At 41.9% G+C, this 19,044-nt stretch overlaps 1 protein-coding gene across 1 annotated transcript in view; it reads right to left on the minus strand.

Moving 5' to 3' along the window:
• LOC128738224 (SCY1-like protein 2) overlaps nucleotides 1-19,044 on the minus strand; it is a 154,639-nt gene that overhangs the window by 63,205 nt on the left and 72,390 nt on the right. Inside the window, exons 4-6 of the mRNA XM_053833207.1 lie at nucleotides 12,511-12,648; nucleotides 4,644-4,860; nucleotides 4,394-4,539 (exon numbers count right to left, since the gene is read on the minus strand). Of these exons, the coding sequence (XP_053689182.1) occupies nucleotides 4,394-4,539; nucleotides 4,644-4,860; nucleotides 12,511-12,648 (501 nt within the window). The remainder of the gene's footprint in view (nucleotides 1-4,393; nucleotides 4,540-4,643; nucleotides 4,861-12,510; nucleotides 12,649-19,044) is intronic.

Below are 19,044 nucleotides of genomic sequence, written 5' to 3' on the forward strand. Positions count from 1 at the left end.
ATGAGAGTGTGTATGTGTTAGCTCTTTCTCTCCTCTTTCTGTCAGTATTTTTTGTTCTGTTTATGCTTGCCAAGTTTTGCTATAAATGGCGTCAAAACAAGAAGCATTCTGCGAGTGCGTTGTCCGCTTCTATGAACTTCCACAGAAATTTCGGGAAAAAGTTTACGGTACAACCTTTAAAAAGCGAATATGTTGCGGCTTCGACTGTTTACCATATTTTAAGATGCCCAACAACTATTCACAAGCAAGGTAGTGGAAGACCAGCCAAAATTATGGACGCAGAAGGACATCGTTCTCTTTCTCGTTTCTTCAACAACAAGCCCTCTGGTTTAGCTATCAATTAAGATGCACCACAGACGAATGTTTGAAGAAAATTTGGATCTTGTTTCTACAAAGACGTCATGCAGATGGACAATACGCGTCTTGGCCGGATAGAGCATCATCGCATTATGCCAAAAAAACACACTCGTTCCTGAATACCCATTCGATCCCATTTTTACCCGAAGACCACGACCCGTAAAATCTGTCTCAGTGCGCCCAATCGAGAATTTCTTCGGGATTTTGAGTTCCTTGGTGTACAAAAATAACTGGAGAGCCTCGAATTGCGAACAATTGATTGGTAGAATCAAGAGATGCATTCGCAAAGTTGACCTGACGGCCGTTTCGACGCTCCTGTTTCGACATCAAACGAAAGCTTCGCCGAACAGCCGATTACGGACCGTTTTCAAATGTACACTAATTTTTTTTCAACAATGGATAATGTATCTTTCATTTCGGTAAATTAGATTTTCTTTAGGTATCTTTGTCTTTTTTTGACAGCTTGCGAAAAAATTCCAAAATTTTAGTTTCCATCCGTTATTTCTTCTTCTTCTTCTTCTTCTTCAGCAGCATAGAGCCGGGGTGGCTCGTGCTGTTTCAAGCACTCGTCCCCATTCAACTCGGTCTTGGGCCACACGTCGCCAATTTCCTAGTCGTCTCAGAAGTCGCAAATCGCTTTCGACCTGGTCGAGCCATCGTGCACATTGGGCCCCCCTGTTCCTGGTGCCGGTGGGCTTGTTGAAGAGGACTATTTTCGTCGCCCTGTCATTTGGCATCCTTACGACGCGTCCGGCCCACCGTTGCCTTCTAACTTTCGCTAGATGTACGATGGGAGTCTCCCCAAGCAGTGCCTGTAGCTCGTGATTCATACGCCTTCGCCACTCTCCGCTTTCAGTTTGTACTCCGCCAAATATCGTCTGCAGCACTTTCCGCTCGAACACGGCAAGGGCGCGTATGTCCTCCGAGAGCAGCGTCACGGCTTCAAGTCCATGAAGAACTACCGGTCTAATAAGGGTTTTGTAAATTGTTAGCTTCGTGCGGCGGCGTACGCTTCCTGATCGTAGCGTTTTACGAAGGGCAAAGTAGGCCCGATTTCCCGCTTGGATGCGCTGCTGGATCTCCTTATTAGTGTTGTTGTCCGCGGTTACCAGCGATCCCAAATACACGAACTCCTCTATCACTTCTAGTTCATCGCCGTCAACGGTTACCGTCCGTGGGAGGCGCGCGATTGTTTCCTTTGAGCTTCTACCTTTCATGTATTTGATCTTCGACGCATTTATTTTTAGCCCAATTCTCGTAGACTCCGCTTTCAGTCTGGCGTAGATTGCCTCCGCCGTCGCAAAGTTTCTGGCTATTATATCGAAGTAATCTGTAAAGCCTAGAAGTTGGCTACCCTTGGTAAAAATCGATGCCCGCTCGTCGGATCACCCCCTCAAGAGCGATGTTGAACAGCATGCAGGATAAACCGTCAACTTGTCTCAACCCTCACCGCGTCTCGAAGGGACTCGAGAGTGTCCTAGAGATGCCTACGAAACACATCACTCGATCCAATGTAGCTCTGATCAGTCGCGTCAGTTTGTCCGGAAACCCGTGTTCGTGCATTATCTGCCATAGCTTGTCTCGATCGACTGTATCGTATGCTGCTTTGAAATCAATAAAGATGTGATGCGTGGGTACGTTGTACTCCCGACATTTCTGCAAGATCTGTCGGATAGTAAAAATTTGGTCCGTAGTTGCGCGAGCCCCCATGAAACCCGCCTGATAATTCCCTACGAAACCTTGTGCTATCGGTGACAGCCGGCGTAACAGGATCTGGCAGAGTACCTTGTAGGCGGCATTTACCAGCGTAATACCACGATAGTTGCAGCAGTCTAGCCGATCACCCTTTTTGTAGATGGGACAAACCACTCCTTCCATCCATTCCTCCGGTAGCTTTTCCTCCTCCCAAATCCTCGAAATAACCCAGTGTAGAGCCTTTGCTAGCGTTTCTCCGCCATGTTTATAAAGCTCTGCCGGTAGGCGGTCCTTCCCAGCGGCTTTATTGGTCTTCAGCAACCTGATTTCTCGTTTGACTTCTTGGAAATCAGGCGCTAGGACATAACTATCTTCCATGGGCGGCTCCTAGGCATTTTTGGCTCGAGCAGCCACAGGTAGCTCACGATGTATAAAGCGCTAATCAGAATATTGAAAAATAGAGTCTTTGGTCATAGAACAGTTTTTTGAGATTAAGCTTGTAAACCCTACTCCAATTATTTCGCCTTATGATTCAGTAAATTTCTCTTTTCTCAATGTAATTCACATTCTTATCTTTTTGTTAGAACAATTCATGTTCAGAATATCAAACAATTCCAACAAGTTTGCCATAATAATTGATGCATTGTCGCGAGAACTTCAAAGAAGAGATACATGTGAAATATTGAACAACTGCAAATAGCTCCAGTTTATTTACTAGTCATCCGGGTGCAGTGCTCATGTGGAACATGAAAATAGCATGCAAAGTGACAATTTGTCAGTGCCTTTAGTGGACTAGTACTTTCGACAAGTTCACGCTAGCTTTATAATATTGTCGCCAGAGATTATAGCCATAGGATAAATAAAAAGTTGCCTTCCCTGAACAGAACATACAAAAAAATATATACACTGAAACATAAAATCAGGACCAGCGCGGTAAAAAAAATTACTATACTCCGGCGCAGGTGAACTTCGAAAGAGCAAGCAAAATTTTGTTGGCTCAGTTCACAGGAATAATTGCCAGAAGCCGCCCGCCCGCGCACTCCCTATTGTGTACCTTTTTGTGTTTTAAAAATAACTGCCAGGTGCTCTGAATAGAATTAAACACCTACATTGCAGCAAACGTGACTCGTGCCGGTGCGCTTGGTACCAGAGAATTCAAAGCGCGCTGGGTAATTATAGTATATCCGTGCAATGTTGCTATATTTATACGAAGTGGGTGGTGTTTCATCCGGTGCTTTCCTGTGCGTTCGGACTTGCACGGGTTTTTTTGTGTTGGCGATTGTATGCTGTTGCTGTTCAAATTGTGGGTGATATCGCAGCATCAAACTTGTTGGTGTGAATACTAAACTAAAGTTATAATTTACTAGATTGACTTTTGATCGGATAGTGGCGTGATAGTTTCATTGAGATCAACGTGGTCATTCTAACTTTATATAGCAGCATATATACTGCGTTGTTTGCCATCAGACAATTTCTAAAAATAATTTCTTGATGTTATTTTATATTTGTTAGAAAGTTTGTTAAATCATTTCAAAAGTGTTGAATTACTGCGTTTTAGTAGCGATGTAAAAAGTTGTACTAAATAGAGAATTCTTAGATTCTCTTCAAAGATTGATTTAGATTAATTATTTAATGATACATTTAGATTTTTCAAACCTTTATAAAAAATCAAAGGCGAAACTAAAAATTTCTGTTAGTATCGTTTTAAATTTGGACTTATGCCATATACCATAAAAAAATTCCGCCAATATATGAATTGATTCTGGTTTTATAATTTGATTTTCTTAGAATTTTCAGATCCCTTGTGATTATCAATGAATTATAAGGGCTTATGCACTCTCATTTTAACAAACAACCCAAAATAATTTTATTTGGATTATTCAAGCATGAATTCATCCATTCCAGTAATTTAGTGCAAAAAAACAAGCCTAACGAGGGTGAAATGGATGTGAAGAGCAAAAAGCTTTCAGAACACACTCAAATGACCTGACATTCAAATTAAGGCTAACCACCTTCCCATCTACCTGAAACAGCTAGTCATACAAGAGCATTCAGAAAAGCAATCCGAGAAGGAGAAACATTATTTAATTTGATGGGTTCAAATTGACCCAATGAAAATGAATTTATAATTCAGCTCTAACCAATTTAAACGGAATCCCATCTTGTGCAGCTCCGAGGCGTAATACCTGGAATCATACTGGTGATAAATTTTTATCCCACGTATGCCACAATGATGCGTTCCCGCAGGAAATCAAGACGCATTCGTATCTTGTTGTCATTCTTGCACTTCCACACTCTGGCATATTGCTACATATGTAGCCTTGTAAACGAATGTACTTACCATTTCCATTTGCTTCAGATACGCAGGTGGCGAATTCCCCGACTGTATTAACGGTCTCCCGTGATTGAAAATTGCACATATCACCATGCCGAGCGAGAACATGTCGCTCAATATGCTGCAGTTGGAGTTGATTTGATTCTCGGGCGCTAGAGTGAAAGGTGGGTGGGTGTTGACAAGGATAACGCATTTAATCCGATATGGTAGCGCCATCAGAATGCCGAATGGTTAATTGTAACAGTGTGACACTTACCCGTGTAATCCAGATTGGGTTGCACCATTTTGGATATTCTGGTCGACCAGGCCTGGCACGGAACCGTATCCGATTGATCGCGGTCGTGTGCTCTTTCGGTGAATTCGAAACCAGCTAACTTCCAAGTACCCTTCTTTGTGATTAGGATCGACGATGGGCACACGTTTCGGTGTATCAGCTGACCGGAGTAGTGCAGGAATGAGAGCGCCTCCGTTATCTGTACGAGAGTAAAGCAAATTGAAGTTGAATTATTTAGTGATCCATCGTGTGGAGGAGATGCTAATGTATACAGCTGTGACACGACAATTGTCTGTATCATGTAGAAGGTCAATACTTATTTCAAAGCAAGCTTATCTTCCAAGTGTAAAAAAGATCACAATCATTGGTAATTTTTGGTTTGCCGTTCGATGCTCTTAGGGTGTAAGATAAAGTGGTGCAGAATGCACCGCTTAAGCAAAATATGATTTGCAGAGCAACGGCGTGTTTGTTCCACGTTTTTCAACTTCTAGAAGACTTTGGGATCTTTTTTACACTTACTTCTGGTGAAATTTCCTTACAAAAACCATTATTTTTGTTATTTTTGACGATTTTTGGCAAGAGTCAAAATCATTATGTGAGGCAGAACGCCAAAGCCCGTGGACAAAACGCACCAAATTTGCCCAGCTAGACGTTAAACGTAACCAAAAAATTTACATTCAATCACGTGTTGTATAAACTCCTAAAACTAGGCTGCCGAAATGGCGGAAACGTTCGTTGTAGCGTTTGTTACATACGCTTGTTTGCTGGGATACAATGGGTTCATATCTCAACCTTATTGGCAATAAAATTTAATCATCTACTTTTCTATAACTGATGTGTGATGAAATATTGTTAGTTAAACAATATACAATTAGGTTTAAGGTAAATTCTAAGTCTTATACAATACATAATATTGCTACATTTTTAATAAATAATCCGAAACAAAAGTTGTACTGCATATTAAAAATATTTTATAACTGTTCGATCCCGCTGTGATGCATTCTACCCCTGTTTTTCATTTCGAAGCTTTTTGCAATATATGTGCAAAACATGCCTAGTTAATGCTGTTTTTGTGATGAATCATCGAGTATGACAGTATATCAATTAGATAGACTGTATTTATTATGAAATTTGCATACCGACTAGTGGTAAAAGCTTATAGAAAACCGTGATTTCTTACATGTGGAATGAGATCGTGGATAATCGCTTGATTTTATTGGATGTGGCTATGTTTGATGTTTTTGCATTCTACACAATTATGAATTAGCTGGTTTTACACCAAAATAAAATGCGCATTCATAATTTTACCAAATAGTTTCCGCGTTTTTAAACAATTAATAGCATGGGCCATTCTATTCGGCATTTTCGAGAAATATTTGAATGTGAAATACCAAAATGCACAAAATGTCGAGAGCTGGTGTTATCTCGGATTTTTTTTTTGTTAAAATCGACAGAAGTCGCAGGGCTATTTCGAAATACGAGTTAGAAAATATGGTCCACAGGAAACTTTGTCGAAAATGCCACTGAACTTATTTGCAACTTTTCCCCACTATTTTGCACTAGATTAATTCTAATTTTAGAGAGGTCCAACGTGCTCGATGGCTCTACCAGGTTGAAGCAGATTTGCGAGTGTCGAGGCGCTCAACGAATTGGTGACGAGTGGCCCAGGGTCGAGTACAGTGAATTTCTTGATATGGCGAGAGCCACCGGCTCTATGCTTTTAGAAGGAAGGAAGGATTCTAGTAACAATAAAAATTCTTGTTAAACTGCTTGTATTTTACTTGCATCTATTACAGACAATTTTCCATTCCAGTTTTCCATTCAGAGATGGTGTTATCACTTTGACTCAATTTTGATTCATTTGACAGTACCATCTAAACCGAGATAAATTTGACAAAGTTATAGATGAGACGTTTGTAGGGCTCGTTAACACCTACAATTTAGCTGAATAAAATTTTGCTGTATCTTTTGTATTTACGGTGCTATAACGCTGCTAGCTCATTAGTAGTTCAGTGAACGTTCACTGAGCGTAAGTGATAGAACCATCCTTGGTGCCATTTACCGTACACTAGGACAGTCGGTAAGCTTGCGCATTGCACATGTTCAGTGACGAGAGGAGAAAGTTAAGTGTCCTTACGATGTCCGTCGATTGGAGAATCTCGAGGTGAAAAGCGCCTTTGTTGAATAACTTGAGTCCCGAGCCTCGAAGTTGCCAGCTGGTGGACCTGCATCAAGAACACCTTCATGACGACCAGTGATGAAACCCTCGACAAAATGCTCAGCTGGTGGAGGAAGTGGATCTCGGAAGAAAGATTGAGTGAGTTCGACGAGCGGGAAGAGGCGTTCAGCAAGCGTACCACGAAAACATCTGGGGCGCACTTAGAGTACTGAGGAGTTCCTTAGAGGCTAATCCATCTCATCTAGACTCAGTACGAGGCGAGCAAGGTGTTGCACAATGGCGTCTCGCCCAACCCTGTAAGGGTTATTGCGGACGTGAGACAGGGTAACATCTTGTCACCGATGGTTGTTTCTCATCGTTATGGATGAGATATTAGTTGGAGTGATTGACCAAATCGAGGATTACCTTGGCATCCTCTAACGATGGAGCAGCTAAATGACTTCGAGCTAACTTACGACATTAGGCCGTATGAATAAAACAGTTTGCTTTGCTTTTCCCGTTTAAATCGTATGGGGGCATTTGCTCTAACTCTTTTATTCATACGGCCTATTGTCTTGCTCGCACAACGCCGAGTCGATATGCAGAGCAAGTTAGATGACCTCTCCGAGAGCTCTCATGCAGCAGTCTCACAGTTTATTTAGCAACTACTAAGTATATGATAGCGAACACTAACAACCCTACCAACTTCAAAGCGGGACAACAGATCAAGCCTTCAGTATCTTGCTAACCAGACACCGCCCGAAGGTGATATCAAGACTGATATAGCCACACGGTTCATGAAGACCAGGGGTGCCTTTGAAGGTCTGTGAAACTTATAGCGCTTAGACCAGATCACTCTACATACGACAACCGGAATTTTCAATTCTTTAAATCCGTACTCGACTGGAATCCACAAGGATAACCTAGAAGAGGCAGACCCTGGGGCTCATGGCGACTAATAAGTAAACAGGTAAATCGTAGATAAACAAGCGTTGCAACATACTTCTCCTATTCGTCAGAGTGAGCAGGTGTATAAAAGTATCGATGTTCGTACGTAGGCAGACGAACTGAGTCATCACAAAGGTTCATTCGCAGAGCGTACCGAATAAGGTAGTGGCGAACACAAGACATCATCCGGGCAAGTCTTGCTCCACTCTAGCATATGAGGTGAAAATGCTACTCGAGAAAGAGGGGTTGGATTCCTTCTGAACCCAGGGGCACATGCGGCTTTGATGAATTTGGAAACGAAAAATGAGCTAATAATTGTTGCCAGATTCAGAACACGGGTTACAAACCTTACGGTAATCCAGTGCTATGCGCCAACATATGCTGCTAACCTGCCAGGAGTAAGAGAGTTTCTACAGCCAGCTGAACAGCGTGGTTGAGAAAATCCCGAAGGGGGACATCGAAAACCACTTGGGCGGCTTCAACGGGAAGATTGGCTTAAACAACGCGGACCTTGAACGCGCCATGGGACGCCATGGCCTGGGGAGAGACGAACAAAAACGAGGAGCTATTTACAGAATTCTGTGGTAAAAACAACATGGTCATTGGTGGATCGCTCTTCCCTCATAGACCAGTACATAAAGACATGTCATTTGGTCAGAAAACCAAATCGAACACATCTACATCAGCCAAAAATGGCGAAGGAGCCTTCTTGATGTACGCAACAAACGCAGCGCTGATATCGCATCCGACCATCATCTTGTTATCACTGAGATACCTCTGCGCGTCGCACGTGTCCAACGACGGGAGGAGAAAGTTGGGTACCGATACGACGTCCGCCGATTCCTGAGGTGAAACGCTAGGACAGGACATGCCACCTGGCTTCTTACTCTTCTTCTTATTATTACTGCCATCCCGATTGATTATTCTTTGTTACACTCTGCACCACTGTTGCCTGCACATATTATTTTAAGAATAACTTCGTTTGCCGAACAACAGCTCCCGCATACGTTACAGTTTATGCGACCAAAATCATGTTTTGCATTTCATTTTGAAAATTAAAATTCGTGTACAAACAAAACTAATGTAGAACCAAGCATAGAATTACATAATACAAAAGAAATCAAAATTCGGGAATAATACCTTACTGTCGTATTCCCACTAATGAGTTTCAGCAACACTGAAAGCGATACCGCGTTATATTTTCCAGTCAACGGTTGCTCGTCACTTTCAGCCAATCAGAAATTGGGTCAATTTTGGGTCAACGCCGCGGTTGACACTTGGCACGTCCTGTCCTAGGTTAAAAGGGCCTTTGTCGAACAACTTGAATCTCGAGTCTCGGAGTTGCTACCTGGTGGAACCGTCGAAGAGCAATGGACCGGCATCTAGAACACCTTCATCACGACCAGTGATGAAACCCTCGGCAAAGCGCACAGCAGGCGGAGGGAGCGAATTTCGGATGAAACATGGAGGAAGATCGACGAGCGGAGAGAGGCGAAAGCCGGCATTGAGCGAGCGTGGACCAGATCGGTTAAGACAGCTGCCCGTCAACGATACACCGAACTGGAGAGGGCTGTTAAACGTGCTTGTAGGCGGGACAAGAGAGCTGGACTAACTCCCTAGCCGAACAAGGAGAAACCACCGCTGCCAATGGTGATATCCGTTTGTTATACGATATTTCTTGCCGCCATAGTGGTGTCAGGATGAATACAAAGTTGCCGCTAAAGGGCAGAGCTAGTTAGCTACTGACTGACCGTACAGAACAGCTTAAGCGATGGACTGAATATTTTGAACATCTCTTCCGAATTTCAAATGTCAGAGACCAACAAAACCAGCAGCCTATGACGCCTACAGTTCGTCGAATTAATCGTGTCAACTCGGAGGCGCCATCGATGGATGAAATTGTAGCAGTAATCAAGAGTATGAAATTCAATAGAGTGCCAGGGATAGACTGTATTTCAGCCGAAATGCTCAAATGCTCGTGACCCATCTTTGTCAACCCAGATGATGCATCAGCCTTTCAGCAATATACGGGAAACCGTAACTTCTCCGGTGAACTCCGGACTCCGGTTGACTGGATGCAGGGCATATTGGTCAAAGTCCCTAAGAAAGGAGACCTAACTGAATGCGGTAACTGGAGTGGCATCACGTTGCTCTGTATTACTCTCAAAGTACTCTGTAAGGTAATCCTCAACCGGATACAGGAGAAGATAGACGCTACTCTCCGGCGGCAGCAAGCTGGATTCCGTGCTGGCCGATTATGTGTAGACCATATCACAACGCTCCGTATTATATTGGAGCAGATGAACGAATTTCAGGACTCTCTTCTGCTGGTGTTCGTTGACTTCGAAAAGGCGTTCGACCGGCTCAACCTCGAAAACATCTGGGGCGCACTTAGGCGTAGAGGAGTTCCAGCTAAGCTAGTCCATCTCATCGAGGCTCAGTACGAGGCGGTTTCTCCTGCCTTGTCTTGTCCATAATTTTTGAACGAAATTAATCTAAATGTAATGCTTGACTATTGAAACTATGTAAAGAATTGCAGGCAACTAACTGACGCTAATCAGCAAATGAAACGTTCAAAACTATTCTCGGATAAGAGAGTCTGATTGTCCTCGCTTTGAAAATTGCTGTGTCACGTCAAATGCACAAATATCCCTTCAGCCCTGTTTCCGAGCAAGACAACAGTTCTGAACAAACTCTTGCAGCATATGGATGCAATCAGGCAAAAGGAAAGGATTACCGTTTACTTTTATATGAAGTTTTACTTTCAGGGCATCGAATTGAATTAGATTTAATGTTTAAAGGTGATATCGGTTGAATGAAGGGGGTGGTTTCACATTTCAAGAAAATTGTTTACGTTCAGGACATCAAATTGGACAAGGTTTAATGTTTAAACGCTAACACCGGTTGAAGAAGAGGGGTTGTTTCGCAGTCCGGCGTACTTCTCAAGCACAGCTATCAAATTGAACTAGGTTTAAGCGCGTTTGTAAGGAATTTTGTCGGGACGAGCGGAGTTTTTCACCCTTTCTGGTGTACTTCCCAAGCACAGATATCAAATTGGCCTAGGTTCAATCGTCGCAAAGAATCTTCGACCTGTTAAGACGGGGAGATTTCGTCACATTTTTTCAAAAATACGTTAAAACTATGATGGCGTCTTTTGCAACCAATCACGAAGCGAGGATTTACAGTTGGACAATTTTTCATTATTTTCAATTTTTCAATAATTCATCATCAAGAATCCGTACTTTTCTTCATTTGGGTCAATTCTTAGAAGATTTTCCGCTCGAGTAGTGTAAGTATATTGAAAATCGACCAAGAAACCGCCAAGCTATTACCGTTTAAAATCTGACCACTTTTCGAGAAAGATTTTTTGGAATGACACGCTATTCCAAACCTTGCCGTAAGACGTAGTTCTACGTCAAAATAATCGAATTTTCTCAACCTGCAGTTAGTCTCAACAAATGTTACTATCAGTACAAAGAGATTAGTCCTGCGTTACGTATGCGGTTGTATCTTGTACACAACCTCTCTGATTTTTGTCTCTAAATTATCCTGGTTAATTTTTGCTTGTTCATAGCGTTCTAGAAAGTTGTTTATCGTACTAAAATCCACGTTTTAGTTATACGCTATTTTCTAAATTTTCCGAGATATTGAGCTTTTTCTGTGCAAAATAGTACTTCTTTGAGCTCAAATATTTCTCAAGGTAACAAATGGTGGCAGATCACACATAAAAGTACAAGTGTCTTTCCGAGCAGAAAACTGGGTTTGATTAAACTCTTATAACAGTTTTAGTGAGTAAAATTGGTAATAAAAGTTTGTGATAATATAAACTGGGTTGGTTCTATGACTTTGAAACAGGTTGGGTACCAATTACTCAAACAAGTATTTAGTTTTCATTTTGTGTAGCCATAAATATTGCAAATCAACCAACAAGTAGCAATTGCTCTCGAAATTCCGCTGTCAACCCATAGAAATATACAGCTTAAAGTTTCTTCTGTTACAAGTACATCGATAATGGTTTAAGTACTAATTGGCAAGAATAACGAGCTGTCGAGGTACAGTTTAAACAGTCGTTACACCATCAGGCTCCACTGAGCAGCCAAGCTGTCGTTTTTGTCTCTCGAGGCTAAGATTAATGGCATCCTGGCATCGCTCCAGGGAGCACAAGCCAGCCAGCACCAGAGTGCGAGTTTCCCATCCGCAACAGCTTTTTGTTTACACTTGTTGCTTGTTGTCTCCATTGGTGATGTATATCAAGAAGGTACAGAGGTTCAAGTGGGAAAAGCTGAGCTTTCCCAAGTTCAATTGGCGCTAGCACTTTTTGTTTAATTTTTTCATTCCAGTAATGGCTTGAGCTCAATCCGTCCTCTTTCTATCATCCATTACTGTGAATGTGTATGAGTACAGGGCAAATCTGAGAGAAAAGATTGAATGGCCAAGTTGAAGTTCCTTTTGTAAACAACGCATTAAAGGAGGCAAGAAATTTAATCATCCTCAAGATTAACGGAGGAGTTATTTCGAAAGGGATCGTATGAAGTTTTATTGTTGCTATGTTATTAAATTAAATACTTTTGAATGTTTGCATAACATGATTTATAGGTTAAACATGCAATAAAAATATCAGATTTTATAAATGCAGGAAAATTTTGCTGATTGACTTTTGCTTATTAAACATACACATTCTATCAAGAAGATTAGACATGAATCGTATATTTAAATTGTTTAGTTTTTTTTTGATCAACTTACCTGTAATATTCCATACTTCAGTTCCATGTCGAGAAAGGTGTATTCCTTGGCGTGTGCTGGTCGGTTGGCGGGAGAACTACTCTGAAGCTGTTGGGAGGCGCCAGTGCTTGGGGGTCCAGGAGCAGTACCGGCACTTTCCTGAAACAAGCGCAAATACTACATGAACACGCTGCACGTTACAGTTTTCAAATTGATGATTGTACGATGTTCGATGCGATTAAGAATGCATATAGTGGCAGCAATAAAAGACAAAACCGAATATGGTAATCTATTAACACCGGTGACGATAACTGTACCCTCGAGGTTATCATTTCTCTTCTCTGACGTCCTACGGATTCTTCTAATAGGTAGCTGTGATTCGGAAAAGTGGAATGTGGACACCGCAAAGACGTAAAACCAACTTGTACCGATGCGATGGCCTCGTTAGGATATTCATCATTTATTATATTCGAACTGTCAGGTGACATATAACCACACTCCAGCTCGCATTGATTCTATCGTTCGTTTCATCGGAAACTTCTCCTGAAGAGGACATTGATGGTTGGTCATTCACTGAGGATCGGTATCATGTTGTGTTAGGGAAGAGACCGCGCGTGAGGTTGTTGGCTTAGCCCTGCCGGCTGGCTGGCTTAATAGCACAGCGAATAAATGAACCATTTGCTAGGAATAGAATTTGATAGTGTCCTGTGTCCTAGAGGCTTTTGTTGTTGATTGAATACTATTTCCCAAAACAGTACTTATTGAGTACATGACAGAATGTGATTGATGAATGAATCTTGGTGTGAATGAAGGAAAATTGAGTTCTCTGATAAAAATAGAATCAAGATAATTAAACAACTTAATACAGTAGCTGCTAACTAATATTCACTTTAGTATCGCATAGGTGAGAGTTGGCCGAGACTTAATTTGCTTTTTCACGGTTGAATTTAATGATTAATACTGTTGTGCGTTGTGACCCAGAGTATATTGCAATCGGAAATAATAAATCGGCCATTGATATGATGGTGGCCGACCAAATAAAACATCAAAGAAAAGAGATAATTGATAGTTATTAGCGCATGAATTCAATATGATTTTTGAAACAATACTCAGTGGGCAAAATCGACCGAAAACACGGAACTATTTGTTGCCGCTGTTTTTAAGGGCTAAAAAGTGACTTTTCATATAACACATGCCAAAGATTATTACGTATATTACTATGATTTTATCATGTCTTCAGTAGGTAAGTTATTTAATTATATTTTGTGAATATTTTGCCATTACCAAAATCAGACTTTGCCGTAATAGGGCCTTATTTTATAAGTCACGCCGAGCAACTCGACTCGACTGAGTCATTGTCCAGTGTCGAGTGCGGGGAGAACGGGCAGCATAGTGGATGCTCAATGCACCTCCAAAATAAAACAAGCTCACTTGTTATTTGCTCCCTGTTGTCTCACTAACTTTTAAGCCATTGGTGAATAACCAACTGGTTAAAACCACATTAAAAATTAAAAAAAAAAACTTTTAAGCGGTCTACTCAGTCGAGTTACGAGACACAATCATATCGCATGTGACTTACATAATTACGAATATTACGAGTCGATCAATCGAGTCGTGCGGTCAAATCGAGCACTCTAGTTGAGCGTTTCAGTCGTGCACTCAAAGCAGTTGAGTCGAGCAGTTGAATCAAGTAACCGAGTCGAGCGGTCGAGTCAAGCAATCCAGTCGAACAGTTGATTCTAGCAGTCGAATCAAGCAGTCAAGTCGTGCAGACGTGTCGAGCAGTTAAGTCGAGTAACCGAGTAGACAGTCAAGTCGAGTATTCGAGTTAAGCAGTCAAGTCAAGTCGTCAAGATAAGCTGTTGAGCCGAGCAGTTGAATCGAGCAATCAATTGTGTCAAGCATTAGAGTAGTCCAGTCGAGCAACTGAGTCGAATCGAACAATTGAGCCAAGAAGTTGAGTCGAGCAGTCCAGTCGGGTAGTTTGTGTGTAACGCGTGACGCAGCAAATGAAAAACAGGATCGTGGGTGAAGCCTATACCTACAATAATTTTCCACACGACGATATCTAAGCTGGGTTACCAGTGGTGGGGTTCAAGCTTAGATCGAAGAGGAAAGTTGAATTGAACAGTTCGACACTCGAGCAACGTTCGAACGACAATAACGGCTCGATTTATGTTTTTATAGCATTTCAGTAGCCTTCACAGGTCAGGAAGGCAGGGCTACGCTACCCAAGCAACAATGTGAGTTTTATTGTACTCTTCTGGCGGTCTTCAAGACCAATTTTGGTCTTAAATGCCATCATAAGAGTGTAATAAAACTCAAATTGTTACCTGGGTAACATAAGTTTATTCCTCTTCTGCTTCTTGAAGCAACAACAGTAGCCTACGCTTGGTGTATGTTATGGTCGTTCGTTCCTGTGAAGCAAAATTATCGCATATAAAATGTATGGAGAAATTTGACTTTGAAAATTTTCGTGGATTTTCACTGCCTAGCGATTGGGAAACAATCTTTTCATGAAAACCACACAATTTCTGTACGCATCTTTTGTGAATTGAAGGGCATGCGAACCAATGCGTTCGGAATTGGAAGAGCCATTAACGATCAAAATCTTTCATTCTTTCGAGACGCTGACCTGAATCTAAATTTTGGATTGACACCCTGCGGCAAAACGTAGTTCTACATCGAAACCACGAGAAATCGTTTGGTGTTGGTCTCAACGCGTCAACCGTTTTGCCCCATTAACTTCTATTCCTTAATTGATTCTATGGTACGAATAGTAGAAGAATGTTAGGAAAAAGGAATATGAAATATTTTATTTTGATATCATCCAGGGGCAGGGATGGAAAATCAGTAATTTTGATCAAATCTGTGAGTCGCCACATGCACAGATCACGAGCTCTACAGTACATGACAAACAGTGAATCTATAGCATTGATCACAAGATTTTGTTCTCTAAACAGTCTCAACAGTCGATCACGGTATTACATGTTACCTAGCTGCGAGAAAAAAAGGTTACTCATATGTTTGTATTGCGATTCATACGCTGCACACAACCAATCGTCTGTATCTGTTATATTTCTCAACGCAAACATGTAATGAACATGATCGTACATGAGGTTTATCATAATCAGTGCAGATCGCGACAAAGTATTTGTCACTTACAAGTAGTGATGTCAATGAATCTGAATCTGATCGCTCCTATGATCTTGATCGCTAGAAGTAATTTTTTCCATCCCTGTCCAGGGGTCTGATTGATCCTATTTTACTTAAGAATGAAGCCGATGTGATAGAGAGGAAAAAAAGAGCTTGGAAAACTATTCAAGCATTGCCACGAGAGGGAATTTGGCCAAGTAGTGTCGAGCGCGAAATGAGTTAACCACGATCTTGAGGAGGACAAAACGCCAGAGTGGGACAGAAATCGTGAAGAACTGAAACAATTATTCCGGGTTAATGAGACGCCAATCTCGTTAGGGACACGTGCCGAAGCTCGATATGTGCAGGGACGAAGAGGGAAACCTGATCACAAACGAGCGCGATGTGGTCGACAGGTGGAAGCAGTTCTTCGATGAGCATCTTAACGGTGATATAGCAGAAGAAGACGCCACGGAAGTTAACCTAGAAGTGCCTATAATCGACAACAGCATACCGGCGTCTCGAAGAGATCCCCCGGAAGAGCCGCCGGAAAGAACCAACTCCCGGCAGAACTCTACAAAAATGACCAAGAACCGCTAGCAACGGCACTTCACTGCATAATTTCAAGGATTTGGGACGAGTAGAAACTATCGGAGGTGTGGATGGAAAGTGTGGTTTGTCCCATCTACAAAAAAGGCGGTCGGCTAGATTGCTGTAATTACCGCGGCATTACGCTGGTCAACGCCGCCTACAAGATGCTCTCCCAAACTTTGTTATGTCGTCTATCCCCAATAGCAAAACAATTCATAGGGCAGTACCAGGCAAGCTTCAGGGGGGCCCGTGCTACTATGGATCAAGCTTTTACTCTGACAGATCCTTCAGAAATGTCTAGAGTATACGTGCCAAAACATAATATTTCCGTGGATTTCAGGGCAGTATACGATACAGTCGAGCGCGAACATGCCAAATAATGCTCTAGAATGGTTTTCTGGACAAACTGACGCGGCTGACCAAAGCTACCCTGGAACGAGGCACTCTCGGGTCAATCGTGCAGAGGGTTGCGGCAAGGGGATGGACTGTCTTATACAGTGGACCCCCGTTCGTTTGAACGATTCCTCATGCAAACTAACGGGGTTAGCTTTTAATTTGAACAACTGGTAACCCTAAATATGCTGGAGCTTGTGTGAACTGGCTGCCCTGTTCTTTGTTATTGTTTTGGTGGTATGATTCAGTTGGCAGTTGCAAGCAGCGAATATTTCATTCTCCGATCAGATTTCTACCATAATCGTAGGGAAAACGCATTGTGAAACAGATTAAACACGCTAGATCAATACAAACAAATCGTGTTTATGTGCATTGTCTGCATAAGCAAATGATGTCATATTGAGAATGACATTTGAACCATTTTTAATTTGCACGTCGTGCAAACCAACGGGGTTCAAATTAAAAAGTGTTCAGATTAAAAACGGTCAAACGAACGGGGGTCCACGGTATGTTATTCAACATTGCTGTTGAAGATGTGATCCCACGGGCGGGCATCGAAACGAAAGGAACGATCTTCAGCAACAGCAGCCAACTCCTGGTCGTCGACATCATTACTAAAAACCTTGAGACGGCGGAGGCAATCTACGCCAGACAAGAAACGGACGCTAGGAGGATGCGGTTACAAATTAATGCGTCGAAAACCAAATACATGCTAGGAAGAGGCTCCAGAGAAAAACAAAGTTTCCCTCTTACGGATAGTGACTATTGACGGCGATGAACTGAAAGTGGTTGATGAGTTCGTATTTTTGAGATCTTCCACCGACTATAATACGAGTAAGGAGATTCAGCGACGCATTCAAGCTGGAAGTCGAGGGTACTATTCGCTGCACAAGACGCTTCGGTCAAGAAGCATTCGCTGACGCACAATACAGACGATATACATAACGCTAATCAGACCGGTAGTCTTCTACGGACTACAACTTTGCTGACGGAAGACGTGCATACAGTTACTGTATTTGAACGAAAGGTGTTGCGGATTATTTTTGGCGGAGTACAAGCGAATAGCGGAGAGTGACGTAGGTGTATGAACCACGAGTTGCAGGAGCTACTTGGAGAGATGCTGGTAGAAGTAAATTATCTTTCAAGTGATATATTTTTCCTAATTGAAAGAGTGTGGAGCCTAAAATGATTATTTCTAAATGAATGACAACACCAAAAAATATTGGTTCTATAGTGCATGTCTAATTTATCAAGAGGCTAGTTGGCATTTTTATCTATACCTATAAAGAAGGATTTCTGTCTGTCTGTCTGTCTGTATGTTCCTTATAGAATCGAAAACTACTGAACCAATCGGCATGAAAATATGACTTTCTATAAGTTTTCTTATTTTTTATTTTTAGGTTTCGTATTCTACTAAGACGCTCCAAAAACTTCAGTCATATTTTCATGCCGATTGGTTCAGTAGTTTTCGATTCTATAAGGAACATACAGACAGACAGACAGACAGAAATCCTTCTTTATAGGTATAGATAAAAATGCCAACTAGCCTCTTGATAAATTAGACATGCACTATAGAACCAATATTTTTTGGTGTTGTCATTCATTTAGAAATAATCATTTTAGGCTCCACACTCTTTCAATTAGGAAAAATATATCACTTGAAAGATAATTTACTTCTACCAGCATCTCTCCAAGTAGCTCCTGCAACTCGTGGTTCATACACCTACGTCACTCTCCGCTATTCGCTTGTACTCCGCCAAAAATAATCCGCAACACCTTTCGTTCAAATACAGTAACTGTATGCACGTCTTCCGTCAGCAAAGTTGTAGTCCGTAGAAGACTACCGGTCTGATTAGCGTTATGTATATCGTCTGTATTGTGCGTCAGCGAATGCTTCTTGACCGAAGCGTCTTGTGCAGCGAATAGTACCCTCGACTTCCAGCTTGAATGCGTCGCTGAATCTCCTTACTCGTATTATAGTCGGTGGAAGATCTCAAAAATACGAACTCATCAACCACTTTCAGTTCATCGCCGTCAATAGTCACTATCCGTAAGAGGGAAACTTTGTTTTTCTCTGGAGCCTCTTCCTAGCATGTATTTGGTTTTCGACGCATTAATTTGTAACCGCATCCTCCTAGCGTCCGTTTCTTGTCTGGCGTAGATTGCCTCCGCCGTCTCAAGGTTTTTAGTAATGATGTCGACGACCAGGAGTTGGCTGCTGTTGCTGAAGATCGTTCCTTTCGTTTCGATGCCCGCCCGTGGGATCACATCTTCAACAGCAATGCACAGTGGTCCAGCAGCGAAAATTAAGTGGAAAGTTTTTTGTGGCTCAAAATAGCTCCCCACAATGTTCAGCAAAGTTGTACAACTCTAAAAGACAATTAATGCGAAATCAACGACTAAGTTCCAGTTTGGCTTGTAAACACATAATCGATA

This window comes from Sabethes cyaneus, chromosome 2, assembly GCF_943734655.1.
Source record: "Sabethes cyaneus chromosome 2, idSabCyanKW18_F2, whole genome shotgun sequence".
Classification (NCBI taxonomy): Eukaryota; Metazoa; Arthropoda; class Insecta; order Diptera; family Culicidae; genus Sabethes; species Sabethes cyaneus.